This window comes from Neodiprion fabricii, chromosome 4 (assembly GCF_021155785.1).
Source record: "Neodiprion fabricii isolate iyNeoFabr1 chromosome 4, iyNeoFabr1.1, whole genome shotgun sequence".
Taxonomy (NCBI): domain Eukaryota; kingdom Metazoa; phylum Arthropoda; class Insecta; order Hymenoptera; family Diprionidae; genus Neodiprion; species Neodiprion fabricii.
The window spans coordinates 16,742,445-16,761,744 of NC_060242.1; the positions used below are offsets into that span (position 1 = coordinate 16,742,445).

At 39.5% G+C, this 19,300-nt stretch overlaps 1 protein-coding gene across 13 annotated transcripts; it reads right to left on the bottom strand.

Annotated features, from left to right (window-relative positions):
• Nucleotides 1–1,945: 1,945 nt before the first annotated feature.
• Nucleotides 1,946–18,728, bottom strand: LOC124179709. Of its 13 annotated transcripts, none has more exons than XR_006870141.1 (29): nt 18,325–18,728; nt 14,223–14,600; nt 13,985–14,145; nt 13,813–13,916; nt 13,374–13,726; nt 13,128–13,296; nt 12,929–13,044; nt 12,736–12,842; nt 12,308–12,653; nt 11,952–12,229; nt 11,626–11,866; nt 11,324–11,554; nt 10,816–11,226; nt 10,539–10,733; nt 10,068–10,467; nt 9,737–9,984; nt 9,385–9,660; nt 9,106–9,305; nt 8,720–9,017; nt 8,484–8,634; nt 8,244–8,409; nt 7,958–8,123; nt 7,578–7,756; nt 6,060–6,501; nt 5,899–5,978; nt 4,846–5,001; nt 3,755–3,889; nt 2,602–2,659; nt 2,358–2,401 (listed from the first exon to the last, which is right to left on the bottom strand). XR_006870141.1 is itself a non-coding variant. In XM_046564393.1 (28 exons), the coding sequence occupies exons 2-28, from the start codon at nt 14,551–14,553 to the stop codon at nt 2,391–2,393; spliced, it is 5,874 nt and encodes a 1,957-aa protein (XP_046420349.1). In that variant the 5' UTR covers nt 14,554–14,600; nt 18,325–18,728; the 3' UTR covers nt 1,946–2,390. The 13 variants fall into 13 exon arrangements, 10 of the variants coding, with proteins under 10 accessions (XP_046420349.1, XP_046420346.1, XP_046420341.1 ...); XR_006870140.1 differs by having other exon boundaries at nt 2,378–2,457; XM_046564393.1 differs by lacking the exon at nt 3,755–3,889 and having other exon boundaries at nt 1,946–2,401.
• Between the last annotated feature and the right edge of the window lie 572 nt (nt 18,729–19,300).

A 19,300-nucleotide genomic window follows, 5' to 3' on the forward strand; every position in this document is an offset into this window, starting at 1 on the left:
TCTAATCCATGTTGGAAAGTTGTCACCTAAATTTAAAAAAGAGAAGAAGTATGTAATAAAAAACAATAAAACAAATAACGGATGTCTTACATTATATTTAAATAATCTATTAAATTTTTGTCACGAACTTTTTATTAAATGTTCAATTAAATTTATTTCTTTATTTTGTAAATATTAAAAAACCAATAATAAATATTCAAAATTGATAATTTAATAATATTTAGTATTAATTATATTAAATAATGATATTTTAATTTATATCAATAAATAATATATACGGATAACTAACCTCAATTATATTGGAGCACTTGAAAAAGTATTTTAGCACAATTTTTTCACTAATATTCACAAATAGTAAATAATATTAATCCAAATGTCAATTTAAATCACTACTGAATATATTTTATTGCCACATATATAATTCGCACTTGTATGAAAATAAAACACGTGTTGTGACTGTAAAAACTAAAACCATGTGGATAAATATTTAGCTTTTTGTCGAGACTTAATGAATTCGGTTGAGTGGGCAACTTCATCCTGTTAATTTTGTGTTACAGCGATGCGCGCGCATCTTGAAATTTCACTCTCATCAGTTTTTCATAACGCGCCTAAAGAAGTATAACTTCAAAGCTGATGGGAGGGTAAAATAATTTTTGGCTGCTGAATAAAAGTGAAATCAGCATTCAATTTCACAACAACGAATCACTGATGAACTTTTCCAGTGTTGAAAAGCAGTGGTCAGTCGACAAATGTTCATCATTATTCAATTTCGCAATTATATCCCGATTCATGTTCGATTACTGGGATTAGCTGCAAATAGTAATCGTAAGAAATCTTTGGTGTAATTCTGATCCGCTGTTGGCAGTGAGTTTAGACTGCTCGCAATCGACGCCTTTCGCAAAATTACGTGAATATAGCGCCTGGATATATTTATTTCGTCATTTTTCATATCATCACGAAAAATGGACTTGAAAAATACAAAGGGGTTGACCTTCCTTTTCTTCGAGTCAAATAGTTTATAATTTCACATTTGAGATTGAAAATTTCTAAAGTCGAAGGTCCTCCCGAAGGACGAGAATCGCTTGGCCGCAAACATAAAAGTCACAATAATTTGGATGTTCCGGATGTTAAAATGTCATTTGCTGATAAAAAAAAACCCTATCAGGGTGCAAGTATTTTTTAGTGGCACTTGACTTTCGTCAATACTGGTGTCATATTTGTCGATTAGATTGATACTAGGATTACTCACAACCGGCAATGCAATGTTCGAATGATTCCAATAATATCGAGAATAATATAATATAAATCACGAGAAACTTGGTTCATTCGTGTTTTAGTTTTTGTTTGGAGAAATGAAAATAGATCCTTGACCGTTGACGTGGAATCCGCGAATTATTCATAGATGGCTATAGCGAGGAAGCGGGATGATGATAATAATTGATTGCTCAGTAAAGATCGTAAAGATTCTTTATTTGAGAAAGATACACAGGTGATGCGATGTGTACAATGAGAGAAGAGAACGATGACTGACAACTTACAGGCGAGAATACACATAGATGATACACAGATATGATTTTGCAACAGTAGAGAATAGGAAATGGATGCAGATTTGTTTTGAGTCGCGACACGGACAAGCGGCTAGATTTGAAGTAGAGACGTGAACATTGCACCCGAGTGTGAGTTCATATTTGATGATGATTTGAAATACTTTTGATTCAACTTATGCATCGCTACTTCACCGAAACAATTTTATATCCGCCTTTCAAAACAACACCATCCGTTTCCGTCATTCAACGATTCTCTAGTGAATTCGAACATTCGTTCTCAATATATAGTTACCAATAGTCAAGTTCGGTATGGGGTTATTTTGTAGGGCTACAATAATTACTCTTATACCATAAGACAATTTTACAACAGGCAATGTATTATATTCATCCAATTGAGGTATACTAATCAACAAAGTCGCTAAAAACTTTCCGTCGATCGTCAACGCCGATATTCTTATCTCGTCAAATCTTGATTAGAATAAATACATGTCAAATGCGGTGTGTAAATATTATATTTTCCAGAATTTTTCAGCAATGAGTAAATCTTCATACATCACTCTGTGTATCCGTCATCTTTGAAATATTTACAAAACATTTTCAAATGTACAACATACATTACATGTAATGAAGTATAATTTTTCTAAGATAAATAATCCAAAAATTACACAACTATGTTCCTTACAATATTCATAGGTACTGTCCTCTCACTACATTCGTCGTTTTAATTGGTTGTCAAACAAATCGGTCCAGTACCGCTAATCCAGGGACAAAACTGACTCGATGGACAATCTGTTCGCAGCACTGGTTTTAAATTTCGGACATCCCTGATAGCTCACCGGATTTCTAAATATCCTCTGTGTTTCGGAAAAAAATATCGGTGACACGTTGACGATTGGTCGCTTCGTTCGGTCTGGCAGAATGAGATAGAATCGAAGTAAAAGGATTTTGAATACAGTCATTCGGACGAGTCAGTACATTTATTCATCATGTATCATTCAAGACATAAAGAAGGAAATTTTTTTTTCGAAATACAAGATCATTAACGTTCACTCACCTTTGTGAGGGTCCTCTGATTTTCGATCTGGACTACAATTTCCCTTCTCGTGAATCATCTGTCGAAGGAAACCCGAGAACGTTAACCAATATAATTTTAATAAATGATCGATACTCATCAGTAATCCCATTGAATATCATGAAATATTTGAAATTAATTCGTAGTATTACAGCAAAGTATAAATTTTGGAAAAGAAACTTGAGTTTTATACTCCTTAGCCATCGTTTATATGTTATTGATCTCATAAGGAAAAATGAATCACATTAACGACATTCGAATACCAAAAAATATGCGTGAGAATCATGATTAATGAGAGTGATTGAAAAGAAGCCCAGAGAATTTACTCGGTTGAACAACGGAATGAAGAATAACCGATCGCATTAATTTGAATTGGGATGTTATAGCATGTGTTATTGTATATAATATCGTAAGATTGTGAACGATTGCAATTAGTAGCAAACAGTTTTTAGTTCTACGTAAATAATCCTGCATATTGAACAGGCCAGTTTATTGTAAAAAAAAAATACATACATTTTGGAATAAACAGTCGATTTTTAGTGGTAGAATTTAATTTCTTTGTTTCTTTGCGTCTTCCTTCTTTAATATTGATATTACAAATTTCGTCCGTGAAAATTAACATGCCATAAAATACCATTTGCTTCAGTATTTATTCCTGAATTGTTATTCTTACATTAAATATACGCGAATTAATAACAACACCAGATTTCAGAACAAGGCACATGAAGACTAGACGTATACATGATAATACGTGTACACGCACAAACAACAGCGATTCGGATAAAGCAATAAATCTATTACATGTTTAGAGTTGCAAGACTCATCGCTTTTACTTTGTACACACAAGTATTATTGATTTACATGGTTATTAATTGTGAAATCATAAGTTATAAGCTAAACCACGATAAATAATTCCTATTATAGGCATTACCCGATGTGTGCGAAATAGCTTTATAACATGCTCGAAAATATTTTTGCATCGTGTATAAACCGCAATAGTTTCATAGGTATATAGGTATGTACGTAATTCCCTAAATTACATATTATCAAACGTACAATAAAAATAATAATAACAATAATGATAATAGTAATAATATTAAGTAGGTAATCCAAAATGATAATAAATCATATTTACTTGAGCTGTGATGTGACTTAAAGCAATTGCACCCCGTAGCTAGAATTGATAAGGCGTTTTTGGTGCTTCTGAATTTGAAATAGGGTCTAACGGTATCACATTTTCTTCAATTTTCATCCTCGACCAACGACTGATCTGAAAAATTGCCGTTGCCAGCCTCGGTTGAGTTTTCATTACAAAATCTCATCGCCCCGCACGAAATGGAAATATTTATTTACTCCCCCCTCTCGTTATACACTCTAACCTTGAATATAAAAAATTCCATCATTCCGATGATTTTGTATGTGGTGTTTTTTTTTTTCCTCTATTTGTCAAACGCACTTACTACCGAAAGGAATCAATTTCTGCTAAACATTTGTACGGTGCATTTCTGCAGAATACATCATATTGGATAATTCAGAAAACAAATAAAAAAAATACTTCTACCGATGTTTTTGTCTTCATCGCTAAAAAAAAATAAAAAATAAAAAATAAAGCATAAGTTAAAACTAACTTATGAATATGAAGGCTGATCTAAATACACAATATGCTAATTTTATTGTTATTTCACATATTTTGTTATCAACCCTTCAAGCAGGTTAATCTGGATCTAACGGTTTAGCGTGTAAAGCATTTGATGTTTTGAACAAGTGCGAGACAAGTGTTAAATAAAAGAAAATTGGGAAATAGAAAATCACTTCCACGATGCAACTGTTCAATAAACCAGCTCAAAAATCTGTGTGATAATCAAATTAAAAAGAACAAAATTTACTTGTCGATGGTGAAGAGAAAATAAAAAAATAAAAACTTTAATTACACTGTAAATTGAAGCTAACAGGTCTTCGTTGTACATGAATATTTTTGTTGTTGTTATTCGCCCGAATTTGGTTGTTGATAGAATCGAATGGCCGGTTTTTCGCCGAGACGTACTTGGTCTGAATTTCATTGATACCAGTGACGGAAAAATTCGTCTCCAGCATCTTCATTTCCGGATATAATACATCATTAGTTTCGAAACGCTGGTCAGTTTCAGCGCCGGCAGTAATAAAACTCTCCCCATTATCTGCTGCACGATCGTAAAATGATTTTCTAACCGATGACGAGTTTCTTACCGGTGCTGGTCGCACTAGAATATCATCATCTGGAACGCTGTTTCTGCTTCTATCGGTACTGTTGCTGGCGGTGCTGCTGATCTCTTCGTTGTCTTCCTCTTCTTGTTCCTCTTCGCATTCTTCGAGTTCCGGTTCCTCCCTGAGATCTTCCATCGACTGATTGTAAAGAACAGAAAAATACATCAAGAATTCTTCAATGAAAACTCCAATATTTCTTCATTATTATGCAACCTCGGGATAAATGAGTTTACATACGTATAATGTATAATCAACAATCGTCAGAAGCGCAGATTTTTTTTATTATACTCATAAACTCTTAATTATCTCTGGGGTCTCATAATAATTACCCATATAAAATTATGAGTTATCTTGTGTTTTGCAACGGGCACGCGGCGATAGGATAGTTGTTGCAAGTTCCGAAAATTATTATATTTATCTCCTTCGGTTCTTTTCTTTCCCTTCGAGTTTTAAAAAGTGTGATGCATTCTTCATTCCAAATCTAATTTTCATACTTCATATTCGTGCATTATAATAATTCAATAAATATTACATTCTTGCAGAGCATGCACATTAATTTTTGTTGCTTGGCTTAGCTCCAATTCTTTTGCTAAAACTCTAAGAATGAAACATATATAAAACATTATACGCAATGTACAAGAAAATTTCTCGATCTTTAGGCTTGCATGAATTTTCTTCAACGTTAAAGTAACAAGCTGGCTAATAACTAAAGAAAATAAAATCCAAATGATATCAAACGGTGGTCTCATTGATTTTACTACCGTGAGAAATTGTAACTGTTCTCATTTGTATGTGTATATATATATATTTATATGATTCACTCGACAACAATTCTTGATGGTTTTCAACATGTAGCAATTTAAGTACTTGAGAATGACAATAATAATCATAATACAATAACAGCTATAATACAGTAATAATAATAATAAACTGGGAAATCTCAACGTGCATACATACATTGACATACGAGCAAATACGCGAAAGCCTTGCAAGCGATAATAATATAATTTGTAATTATAAAAAATTAGTGTTTACGAATGGATTTGGTTTCGGAGATTTAAAGACCAGGGCGGTATTTACCCCGAGCAGTTCTTTCTTTTCGTGTTCCTCATCTGCTGAAAAAAAAAAATTAAAAGAATAACAAATGTTTATTTATCAAGAAGAGGAAAAAGAGAACGAGTATGCAATATAATCACCTTTGAAATGCGTTTTCTTGTCGTGCAACAAGTCGATTTTCGTATCGACATTTGGTATGGTTTTATAATCCTTTGTTGCCAATGGCTTGGCGTGATGTGTACCGTTCAATTTTTTCTCATCCTCCGTTTCGACGGTCTTAAAACCGACGGTTTTTACGGCTGTCGAGGTGGGAGGGACGGCCGGAACATCATAGGAATCGCCTTGCCACCTTGATTGCGAATTAGTTGCAATATCCTCGGCGTCTCTGGCTCTGTTCTGTCTGTCTTTATGGGCACTTCTACAAACCCCATAAATACAGCCCATCACCGCAGCAGCGAGGATAATGCACAGCGCAATAAAGACGTAAGTCCCTGCGCCCTGTTCCTTCTTCGTTTCGTCGGAGCGCTGGGATTTGTAAACAACGCGATCCGGAGGTTCCTCGACCCAAGCCTTATCTCGACCCTTAACACCATGAATTTATAAGTTTTTCACTAATTTTTTTCATTTTTTATTTTAGATTACGTAAAATAAAATTTTACCGTGTCTTTTACCAACAACTCGCAGCCCATTTTCACTATAATTGTGAGCTACGAGCAGACTGCGTTAATAGTACATTATGTATCAAGGGAATAATTTACTTTTAATCGTGGGTTACATGTAGGACTTTATTCCCGCCTCAACTCTGGTAATATTATTGACTTAATAGTGTTTTCCTTTCATGTGCAAGTCTGATCTATCAGTCGGAAAACTATTCATTTTATTATTGCTTGTTATATTATTTATTATTTATTATATTATTATTGAGAGTTTATAAAAATGCAGAGAGATGTAGTTCAAAATGAAAAAGAAGACGGAAAACACGAAGAACTGAAAATTACTTTGTGAGAAATATAATCGTTTTGGTCCCGCTTTTCAGGTAAAAAATGTGAACATTATTTGACTCGAGAGTAAAAGTATTTTTCAACACTAATTGAAATGAATTTTATTGGAATAAATCGTTTTTCAGTGTCTTGAAAAATTTTAAGTATACATATATACACCGTTCAGACGTTATGTATCGTTGAAATTTTCAAATTTTGACACCTGCACTTTCGGTTAAAAAATGATAAAAACATCTAGACTTGAGAGAAACAAAATTGTTACAATTTTCCCAGAGTTTTGGACTAATCAAATTGCTGTACGTTTTGGTTGACGAATTTGTCTAGAATTTAAAAACGCGAAACATCAAAAAAACTTGGTTGATAATTCATATGATTGAATCTGCGATACAAAACTTTTGGAAACTCAAGGCATCTTACAATTCGCACACTTTATCAGAGCAGTCATTTCAGTTGCAAATCAACTAATGACTTGATTCATTTAATCGACATGATTCAACTTGACCGATATCTGTGACTTCTGAATTCCGATTTTTTTCAAGCCTGTAATATTCCAGTAGATTTTGCTCGTGATAGAATATGCAATTTAAGGAAATCAAGGTATTCTAGGACAATGCCCAGGCCATTATAAATTCGTAAATAAGTAATGTGTAGAATTACCACGCTATCGTTCCTTGGGGGTTCGAGACCTCTGGGTTGTACGTGAAAAGCGGCGCACTGAGCGCTTCGAACACCAGCTGGCATTGTGGCCCTGACAGTATCGCTACCAGTTTTGGTGAACAGCATGTATTCCTCGAGTGGTTTCATAACAGCGCCACCATTTATCGACACAACGACATCTGTAAAATAACATACAATATTGATATACACCGTAAGAAAAATCTGTCATTGATTTGCTATAGATCACAAATACTGATTCTTATAGTAGTGGCACATTTTGGTCAATTTCAACACCACGGATTTTTTTTCAGTGTGCACTGAGTTAGATATTTGTAAGGAAGTTTAAACTCTTCGCTTGGTCAACGGGGCTTTGAACGTACTGCTAAGACAACCGGTGTATCCCTTGTAAGCGGTGAATCTGGGATCTGTGGTGTTCAAACCGCCCAATTGTATTTCATTCGCTCCTCCAGGATTATCCAGATTTGACTCATTGTCCGCGGCGAAACTCAAAACTGGATTTGATAACGGAACCGCCTCCCTGTCGATCTATCGAGGAATATTCACATAAAAAAGACAAGGATAAAATCAGTTATTTACAGGATCTTATTTCTTCAACACTCCAATTCGAAGGGAGTGGAAATCGAAATAAGACATTTATCAACGAACCAGCAGCGTTGTCGTGTTATTATTTCTCTCGTAGTAAACACTGTGCCTTGCGCCATTCAAAAAGTTTCTGTCGTTGATGCGAACAGCGTAGGCAGAACCTTCTCTGTCCTCTTCGAATATCAGATGACCCTCGGATGTTAAAGCAACGAGTAAATAGTAGCTTCTTCTAAACAGAGATTAAGGAAATTCAAATTTTAATAACGAAACGAGGAACCTCTGAATTACAGACTGATCACTTACTTGTTTTCAGTCTGCAGAAGCAACAGTGCCATAGTTCTTTGCCTCAAATCATTGCTGGAGAACGCCAATTGTATTTTTACCTGATTCACTTCGCCATCCAGGTCAAACTCCCTCTGAACAACGCTTTCACCGCTGAATTCGGCACCCTTTTCTGGAAAAAAAATAAAAATTTCGTGACCAAAGAAGCGAAGTAAAAGCAACAGCAGTTTCAACTCAAACAATCACTGGTTACTCACCTTCGGCACAATTCTCCCCAAAATACGAGGTGTGCTCACAATTACAAGACGACTCCTGTCTCCTGAAATCCTCCGTGCATATACCGAGATTCTTGCAGGGTGCAGCGTCGCATTTCATGTGACAATTCGCTATTAAGCCTTTGCTACCTTCTTGGTAAGCCTCGCTCGCCAATTGAGGCAAGGGGACCAAATACTCGCCGATCCTCAGACCCCGGAGACAGCCAACATATCCCTGGATCGCCTCACCTTTTTTACCAACTCTGAGTAAGTTGTCAGGATCAAAACCGCCGAGGTTCACCTGACCGAATAACGATAATTTTTAGTATCCTTAAGGTTGCCGAAAGCGGAAAACGATTCCACAGCGTCACTTTGTGGTTTAAAATCACCTGAAAATAGCTGGTCGGTGGAGCCGGCGGTCTTTGGGGCGCGAGAACCTCTTTCTCAGGATTTATCCAAGGCTTGTTGGAGTACGAGTTCAGTAAAATTGGAACCGCGTCGAGAGTGACGTTGGCTTCATTAACATGAACAGTCGTGTTCTTTTCGGTTCTGATAATGGCTATTTGCACCGAATCGCCGGTACTAGCACCTAAAAAACAAATCAGCACTAGCACTAAACTTCTGGAAAATTATAAGCGATTGAAACTCCCAGATACTGTCATCCTCACCTGGATAATCGACGGTAACGTTTCTTATTTCATTACCAGAATTGAAAAGGTATACGATACTGGTCCCGTTCGAAATGTAAAGGTGCAAGAAATTGTTCAAATGATCATTCGCATACAGAATTAAAGAATTCGCATCGTACGTCCTAATGTTGATCAATATATTTTCCAGAAACATTCCCTTTAGCAGAAGTTTCTCCTCGTCATCTTCGTTACCGATATAATTTTTCTTCACCAAAGCCTCCGGTGACGTGAACGTCAGTGCAGCGTTATTTATATCTGTAACAAAACGATTACACATACAGAGATGAATTTTTCAAAGTTCTTCTGTCACTTTATTTCCAACCAAACTTACTCGTTTCGCAATAGGTTCCCAGGTGTGCCCATTTGTTTTTGCAAACGCATTCAAAGTTGCTCCAAAGTTCAACGCATCTGGCACCATTTTGACATTTGTTCGGTTGACAGGAAGGCTTGCAATCCTTAATTATTTCGGAAAGATGAACGGACATGTAGCTGTGTATGTCTAAAATTTCACCATTTACAACCAAACCTCGAAAGCATCCGATAAGCCCCTGTCGTACGGAAGAGGTTTTGAGGTGTTCTCTGAAAATAGGAGTAAAGTCATATTTTACAATGTTTTCCGCATTCAAATTTCGGTAATTCCTTTCCATACAAAAATCACATACGCGGTCGCACCACCGATAAACATGGACCCTTCAAAAGGTCCAAACTCCTCCTCGGACAGTAAATCGACCATTTCAGAATCGGTGTTGATCATAAACCTGACATGATAGTCGTTATAATCAATCCAAATCTTTTGCCATTCTCCATTGTTGAGTTTTCTCCGGCTTTTAACCTCGATTTCACGGCACTGTCCAGTATTCAATGTGAAATTGAATGTCAATAGATAGTCCGATGTCAAAGCGACCATGAACGACGGATAGTTGCTCCTTATCGGTGGCTGATAGAGCAAGATTGCCTTTTCGCCTGTCGTTCGAAAACTGAAGGCTATGTCACCTTTCCGCCAACCTGGTACTTCGATGTAAGACTGCGACGTTGTGAAGGTAACGACATACTTCTGTGTGTCTATAAGATTTCAATTTCACATTACCGTTGTGCATCGTAAGTCAGACTGTAATAAAATCCGATCCACTCACTTGTTTCGACGCACTCCAAAGGTCCCAGAGTAATTCTACCCCGAGCATCAACGTCCAAGTCACTTTGCTGGAGAAACACCAATTCTGTAATTCCCAACGATTCAGGAGTCTCGTAGTAACCTTCATCGGAAAGCCATTTACCGGCAGAAACGTCACAATTGCAACTGAGTTTGGGATTAACACATGTTCTGTTCACTGTTGAAATGTGAGAAAAAAAGTTAACGACAAAAAACAACGTACTGTTTCCCGTATTAATCAACAATGCATTCAAACTTACTTCCGCAAGGACAAGAGCCGCGACTAACATTGCCAATGTAGTCGACAGTGACGCCTTTGGACCCCCGAAACCAAGTAGCACTGTGCAGTTCAACGGGCGCCTTGTAACAATCGTATTTGAGATATTGACTGCAGTACAACGAGTGAGATATCAACTCCTGTAGCATTTCGGCTGTGAATTCCCGGTACTTAATGCTGTACGAGAAGTCTTCCTTTTGGTCAATAGACCTGACGTCCACTTGAGAGGGAAGATTATGCTCGACGATGGTCTTCGTCGAGTCTTCGATGGACTGAAATTCGCACTTCACAAGCGCCGGGGGAAATCGACCGTTTCCGTCGATGTCGATTCGGTACACATCGTCCTTGGTGTATCCCAGAAGGGCTAATTCCTCGCAAGTTTTTCGATACTCGGCTGAAAGGATATGATGGTAAGACGAATAACAATGCGGGAGTTCACAGGACGACGTTAACTCTGATTTGACTCGTAGTCGACGTTTCCATTTCATTACCAAAATGGCAGTTTGTCCCTCTGTAACCGGTCTCTTTGCAGTCGCAAGTGATTCTGTCCACTTCTACGGAACATTTGCCACCGTGTTCGCACCTGTTCGGCCTCTTGCATGGATCTACGAACTGACAATTATCCAACGCAACCTCACCAACGACTCTCTCAGTGTTGACAACGTGCCTTGGTTCTATCCGATGATCGTTCACTCTGATTTCCCTCATGCAACCGACCAACCCTGTGGTGATAAAAATATTAGATAAACGGATAGAGGCTTTGAAAAAAATATTCCGACCGAGATATACGCACCCATGTTAGTTTTACCACTGCCGATAATAACCCTGTCACCAAGTTCAAATGCCATGGCAAAAAGTTTGCTCTTTTTGTTTCTGTAATCAACTTGTAAACTCAATTCTCCTTTGGTGTAATTCAGTTCAACGGCATGCCAAGATGTATTATGAGGTGGAAAATGTACCGACGTTATGTGGGTGACATTATTTTTCACGTCTGGAACGAGCTCAAAACGAATTTCATCGTTCACCAAACGAACCTACGAATCACAGTTACATGATTGTAAAAGGAAAAAATGTCGCTATTTTACATACGGGTTAAAAATTACGCATCGGATAATATACCTCCCAGTAGCCAATTCCGTCGATGTTCTTGGTATCACTAGACGCCAGGACGGCCAGAGGCTTCGAGCTTTTGAAATCGAAATTCAACTTCAAGGAGTTAGACTCAATATTCGGCCACCAAATGTGACTTCCAGCGAAAGGATATGTTATCGGTATCACCTCGACGTCAGCCTCATAATACTCGGGTTCCAATATCCCGATGTAATGGACCATCGGATTCGACCGTTTCAGTTCGTATATGATGGACTTGTCGTTGAAGAAAACGTACTTGAACGAGCCTGCGAAAGAGTCAGCGATAAATCGTCGATTAACCCAATGAGAATAGAAATTAAAGATACAGTTTCACCGTTAAGTACCTGCAAAGTTATTGTGAGAAACGAGTCCCTTTTTTTTGTGGAGCTCAGGTCCGCCTCCGATGTAAATTTCGGGATCAATGATCATGTTGTAATTCTCTCCGGGCACTTCAAGCACCTTCGACTCGTCGTTAAGACTTACAAATACCAAAGGTCCGTTGTGGTATATGGTCAAATTGTTCCAGTGGTTCGACGTCACGTCGTCGCCCATCACTGTTTGTATCTTTGAATCGTGGCCGAAATCCAGCTCGATGTTGACTGATCGGTTCTTTATCGATGCCGCGACGTAATGAGCGGTTCCCTCAATCTCTCCGGACGCGTAAAACAACGCCGAGTCGTCCCATCTGGTCTGTACACCAAGGATGAGAAACAAGAAATCAATTGGTGAATTAGCCGTTCATTGTCTATTTCTAACGATGCACTTAACATACCTTGAACGCGAGACTAATCCTATTCACGGAGGAATGCACCCGATCCTTCCAATCATATACTCGAAAAGAAACGAAAGACGAGCCTCTCAGTGTGAGAATGGTCGCAGCTAGAAAAAAAATTAGATACCTTTGAGTGTTATAGCAGCCGTAAAACAAAACTAACGCATCTACGTCAATTCGCTGAATCGCTTACTGTAAACGTCGCATCTTTCCCCTTCGTATTTCGTCCCGAAACAGTCGCAAGTCAAGCTGTTATAGTGATTTACACACTGACTACCAACGAAGCAGAGATTCTCCCGTGTTCTGCACCTGGATTTTTGAATCGTCGATTAACTCGCGAATTAGCCGATCAACTTACATTATACGTAATCAGCGTGTTTCACTCGTCTTACTTGTCCACACAACCCTCCTTGACGTTCTCATGTTTTGTGGCGATCAGAGGTCTTATGGGCAGCAAATCGCTCGCCGATTTGCCGGAACTCAATACCATGTCTCTGATGCACCCAACGAACGATTCAATTATATATTTCACACCGTGAAGCTTTTCCTCCGAGCTCAAACCTGCAATGAAACAAACACTTAAATACCAATTCGAAAATTCTCACCTACACTGATAAGAACCGACCAATAATAAGTACCTCCAATCAGTACGACGGAAGCCAACTCTTCGGAGACTCCGTAATTGACTTCGGCTTCGAGGACCTCGAGGTTCGTTTCCTCTTGCGTCTCATCGACTCTGGCGATGAGTTTAGCCCCGTGAACATCGATCCTTACTAACACACTGTGCCACTCGTCTCTGTTGAGACCTTCGCCAACGGTAAGGCTGGTCGATTTCTTTCCAAACACATGGACTACCTTGAGCTGGCCCTTTTCAACAATCACGTATAACGCGTAAGGATCCAGACTATCCGGCCGATCCTTGACACTGTGATAGACTAGTAGGCCGTGGGGTAATTTCGTTCGAAATTTGAACGATATCTCACGACACAGCCTGCAGAAACGATCAGATTATTTTTAAGAAAACTCTCAATCCCCAAATGAGTAACGAGATTTTGAACTAACTGCAGGCCGACTGACCTTAGCTGAAAAGTTTTGATACCGCTTCCATCGATCTGAATGAATGTGTTGTTCTGGGCGAACATGAACGTCTTCTCGTGACCAGATTCCATGAAGGTAAGTTCCTGTGGCGATAAGAAATCGATTCGTCAGATACAGTGATCAAAGTGTCGCACATTAAATTCGGACGTACCTTTCCTCTCTTGTGCTTCGGAACAGGTGGCTTTGTGGGTTTCGGCGGTGAGAAAGTTGGCGGTGGGATTTTATTGGTAGTCGGCGACGGCGCGGCGGTGGTCGAAGTGCTGGTGGTGATGAAGATGCTGCCCTTCGTGACCATGTAGGGTGGCAGAGTGTCTGCAACAGGATACAAAAGTCCTTTACAACTGAACTCTAGTCCTCGCGTGTCGGAAACCCAAACCTAAATCACTCACGATCCGGACCACCGACGCAGTAGTGAAGACATTCGATTTCCGAGTCGAATCTGTTCTCGTTGCCGAGACAACCGCCGTACACGAAGGTCCTGCACTTCCCCCTGGCCTTGTTGAAGGTCCATTTGTGAATGTAGTACTTGCAGGGCCCGGGCTCCGTGCCGACGAGACAGCGGTCTGGGAGTGTCCGCTTTGGGATCGCAGTTGTGGCCTCGCTCACCTCGATCATTTCGGACTCCGCAGGGTCAGGCACGCTTCCGGAAGCGGGCAACGAAGGGTCGAGGACTAGGAGGACCCCCAGGACGCCTAGGAGCCTCAATATGGGCGACAACATCGTGATTCATCCGTTGAATTTCGGGCGAATCGACTGATTGACGCGTGCTGAAAACAGCGGACAATAAGAACGTTTCGAAGGATATGCTTCAACTGCAGTGCCGCAATGATCAGGGACAACGGGGACTGGTTTCAACAAAGGATTTTCACCGTACATTGGCCGCACGCGCAGCGGGAAGTCGTAAATTGTCAGATATTACGGAAACTATTAATAATTCATCAGCGATAGCCACCAGCTGCTCCCTAGGAATATAAGGTACACAAAGATTTTTATCTTCCTTCGGTACGGGGTGTCTGATCCTTTCTTTCAACCGTTCGTGGCGGCTTCGATACACCTCTATCCATTTGTATTCTTCAGGACGGAGGGACACTTGCGCACGTGCGGTGTTTCCGGTACGTTACATCTACATCAAAATATATATACCCGGCCATAAGTGTTTCCACAAAACTCTGAATAACTCCTGGCGTATGCGCTTGAAAGTTTGAGACTTCGTTCTGGTCGTTCAACAGTTATATTCACATCCTAGAAGCATCGAGATATACAACGTGGAATAATTGAAATTGTAGAATAAGAAAAGAATAACAGTCATAATAATAATTCTTTAACTGTCAATTTGAACGACGATTTTCTCAAACTACCTACAGTGGAAACAAGAGAAGAGGGTACTTAGACCTTGGCTAGCATGGTATATAACATCATCGTCATTGACATGACTAATTCAGCTTCCTGAGGCAATTGCAGCGCGGAGTTTGAGACACCGGCCGGCGCACTGTTCTTTAGACGGTTCTGCGTAAGATTCAACCCTTACCAACGAGTCCTCAAGACTTCTTTGCAGAAAATTACTTGCGAATCAGTGACTGAATATCGATTTGCTATCCTAAAGCGATGATCGGTTAAAAATCTGCACAAAAAATTGGAGGGAAAAGAAAAGAACACAACGACGATTCATAGAATCAAATCCGTCCGGACAATCATTACAGATGTTTTATTTTTCGTTTTCTTAAAACTGGAATATAACACGATGAGGTTGCACTTGGCGTTTAAGGCGTCAATTGATGCCCACTTATACGAGACGCTTCTCATCCGCGGAAGTGCCAACGAATATATAGTATATTAACCCGTTTAATTCGTTTAGCTGGAGACGTTCCTCTTTCTCAGCTTCCATACTCTTCGTATATTATTATATTATTCAATATACATGCATATTTCTCAGTTTCCGGATGACGAGTCAGTTAAACGATTTCCTCAATGATGAGTGTGATCTGGTGACATCATGTACCGGGCAAAATGATAACTCGGTGCATCGTCTTCTCGGAGGAAGAAATTGGCCATATTACCAGACCTTGATTCGGTTCTCGAAGAATTCATTGAAGTCAATTCTTAGCGTGATTATAAAACCGCCGTGCAAAGGGGATTCCCTGCACTGTTTCATTTGCTGCGATTCACCCGTAAAATTGCACAATTATCTGACAAATTTCGTGACACCCATGTAGAAAAAATCCTCGAACGCATATTTTGCCATCTATTCGCAATATGCTGCAAGAATGCAACGCAGAGCCATAAATCTAGTTTGAATATACTTTCGCGTCTCTTCGCTAATCAAGATTTCTATTATACCTATCACTGTCCAACCACGCGACCGTGTCAAGGCACGGTTGATGTTACATATAGCGCGTTGAAGTGACCTAGAGTTAAAGTAGTAGCTGTCACAAACACACCTGCAACAGTGTCATATGTGCAAAAGGGGTTTTCACCAGAGGTCATTGTACAAAAACGATGAACAAATAGTAACGAGAAATTGAAAATCCTCATCAGAAGCCAATTATACGTGAACGTGGACGTTAAGCTTGAATCCTGGAAGCCTTCTCGCAGTACTGCATGAAAGATACTGAAAAGTTTGCAGGGAAAAACCACCCGGAGAACAAATCTCGGTATAAGAGAGCTTTAGCGCCGTGTACCCAGCAGATCAGATCGCGCCGATGCAGAAGTAGGATGTGACGTCAGCGCGCGCTTAGACGTCGAAAAGGGGGGAATAGGAGACAATCAATTGTCTTCACTGACGCTCCTGCCGGCGGCTCTGCACACATCTGCAGACCCGTGGGTCACGAGCACGAATTCATTCGTACGTACGGAGCTGCACACACGAGAAGACCAACTCGTCACTACTCGCCGGTTGTTGCCGTTGCCATTGTCGTCTGCAGGTCGCATTGGCCGCTGTCAATGCTGCTTGATTCTTTCAAGCCGCTGATCTCGCCACTGGTAACAAACTCGCAGCAGTGTAACCGAACAACGTGCTGATCAGCGCTGCATCATCATACAGTAAAACGCACCTACTCACATGATCGCAGGCAGTAGTTCGTGACCAACGAGCGTTGATCACGCCGAGCTGACTCTCGCAGCATCCACATCGCTCACTCTCACTCGCTCTTTCTCTCATTCCCATATTTGAGTCCCTGTTCATAGTTTATTGACATTTATTGTAATCGTTGTATTTTTTACCAGACGGTTAATTCGTTCTAATGTAATTTTTCCGCTGCATTCCAATTACTCTATATACCTACACACTGTACGCGAGGTCCTAGAACTTTTCTTTCCCCTTTCTCTCACTGCCCGCAAGACCGAGTTTTCGATTCGATTTCACCCCCCGCCCGTTAGCGATATGCTTCTCTCCTCTTTCGCGTCCCGTTGGCTTAGATTTGATTTCGACCGTCGTTATAGATACAGGTGTCACCTCCATTCTCACGTTCGCGCGTTATTGTATCTACTATGCGGTCGCTAAACCGATTAGATGACCTCCGATTCTTAAAATACTGGCCCAACTACATAAGTAGAATGAGGTAAACCTGTAATACGTGGCTTTTAGTGGTACGGAAAAAGTCGATATATCGAACAGGTAATTTACTACGTATGGTGTGAAACCTGCAACTAGACGATTTATGCTTATTATACATTTGTGTTATTCGATGTGTACCTTTATAGGTGTAAATTATAACAGAGATTAAATCTTATCGCATTTATACCATTCTGTATCCTTTATTTTATCCTCAATTTTTTTTTGCATATTCTTGCTTTCTAAGCACGTTTTTTTCTTTTTTTTTTCTTGTAGTAGTTTTACATTGAGCGTGAGAAGCTAATGAATTGAGAAAAATCCAAACAAAACGATCTGAACCCGCGAAATAAGTTGTAGTATAGTTTTCGGTTTCATCAGGTCAACTGATCTGCATTCGAAAAACTACAAATATTATGACAACGGTTCCCAGTGGCTTACTATTTTTTGGAATCGAAACTGAAACAAGCTTCCTTTATATGGAAATTTCATGCGTATATGATCAATGTTTGTTTCTCTTGTCACTTGCATCGTAAGTCATTGGCGCATAAAATTTGCTAAGAAAGGAAACTTGGTCCAGTTTTGATTCCAAAAAAAAAAAAATAGTGAGCCACTGAGTACCCATTAATGAACATTACTTTACATGATACACATTACAAAAAAATTAAAAACAATCGAAAACCGGCATAAATTTAATCAAAATTAATTTTCATTCACACGTAGCATGATGTTAAAAATATCGACCTAGCTTAAAGTGACAAGAATGAAAAAGAGAATCGCTGCAACTAGCCAGTTAGCTTATACGCTGCACCTCAACAATTAGAATCGTTTAGCGATCGTGACCGTGAATGACAAACATTGCTAACAGTACCTGAACAATTACGTGATGCAGGTAGCCTGAATTCACACCATACTACGATATAAAATGATGGTGCAATACTTACAATAGTCTACTCCTAGACCCGGCATCAGATTACACTGGTTTAATCGCGCGGTCAGATTGCGTTTTTACCGCTACAGTTTCAGGTGTCGCAAAATTAAAACGCGTTGTCTGTTGTTTATGTAATTTCTTGATATTTTATCTCGAAGATTAATACCAACGAAAAAAAAAATGATTGACCTGAGACGGCAGGTGTGAGGTGGATAAAATATTGCGAGCACCGAGATGTAAAAAACGAAAATGAAGATGAATTAGTGATAAAAAAAAAATCCAAAAAATGTTAAACCGAGTAGAATATTCATTTACACCCATATAGACGAGGATATTTTCTCGTCGCGCTTAGACTGCACGAGGTTGGCCCGGTTATTCTCCGAGGCGCCGCAGCATGCTGCATGCACGCCCACGACCGACAGACTGACCATCACTCCTGCTCATCTCCGTAGTTCAAATCTATTCCTTGTTGCCTCCTGGTCAAGTTCCCCGCCGCCCCCGCCCAACTAACGCGCAACCTCGAATCCATCAACTCGAGCGCGGTTTTGTTCGAACCTCGATTCCAGCACCAATATTAAACCCAGCACCAACAGTGATCCACTCACCCGCCCACCCATCCATCCATTCATCCAGCCATCCATCCAACCATCGAATCAATCAGCTCCCCTGAACATGACCGTCGCATGCAGAGTAGATACAAAAAAAAAGACGTATTCATATTACACCACGTTACAAGTTATCCGCGTACAGAAACTTGTTCACCGACACCTTTCACATTATATTTGTAATCAGATCATAGATTTTATTGCATTGAAAGATTTTTTCGGCGAAGAGAGAATGAGGGAGAAATAAAATTATACGTTATGAGAAATTGTCACTAGCACAACGCTGGATTCGAAAAAATTGCTTGCCACCGGTTTACAAAAATTTTTATTCCGATTTTTGAGAAAACAAAAATCATTTTCCGCGTGCAACGATTTAGTTTCACG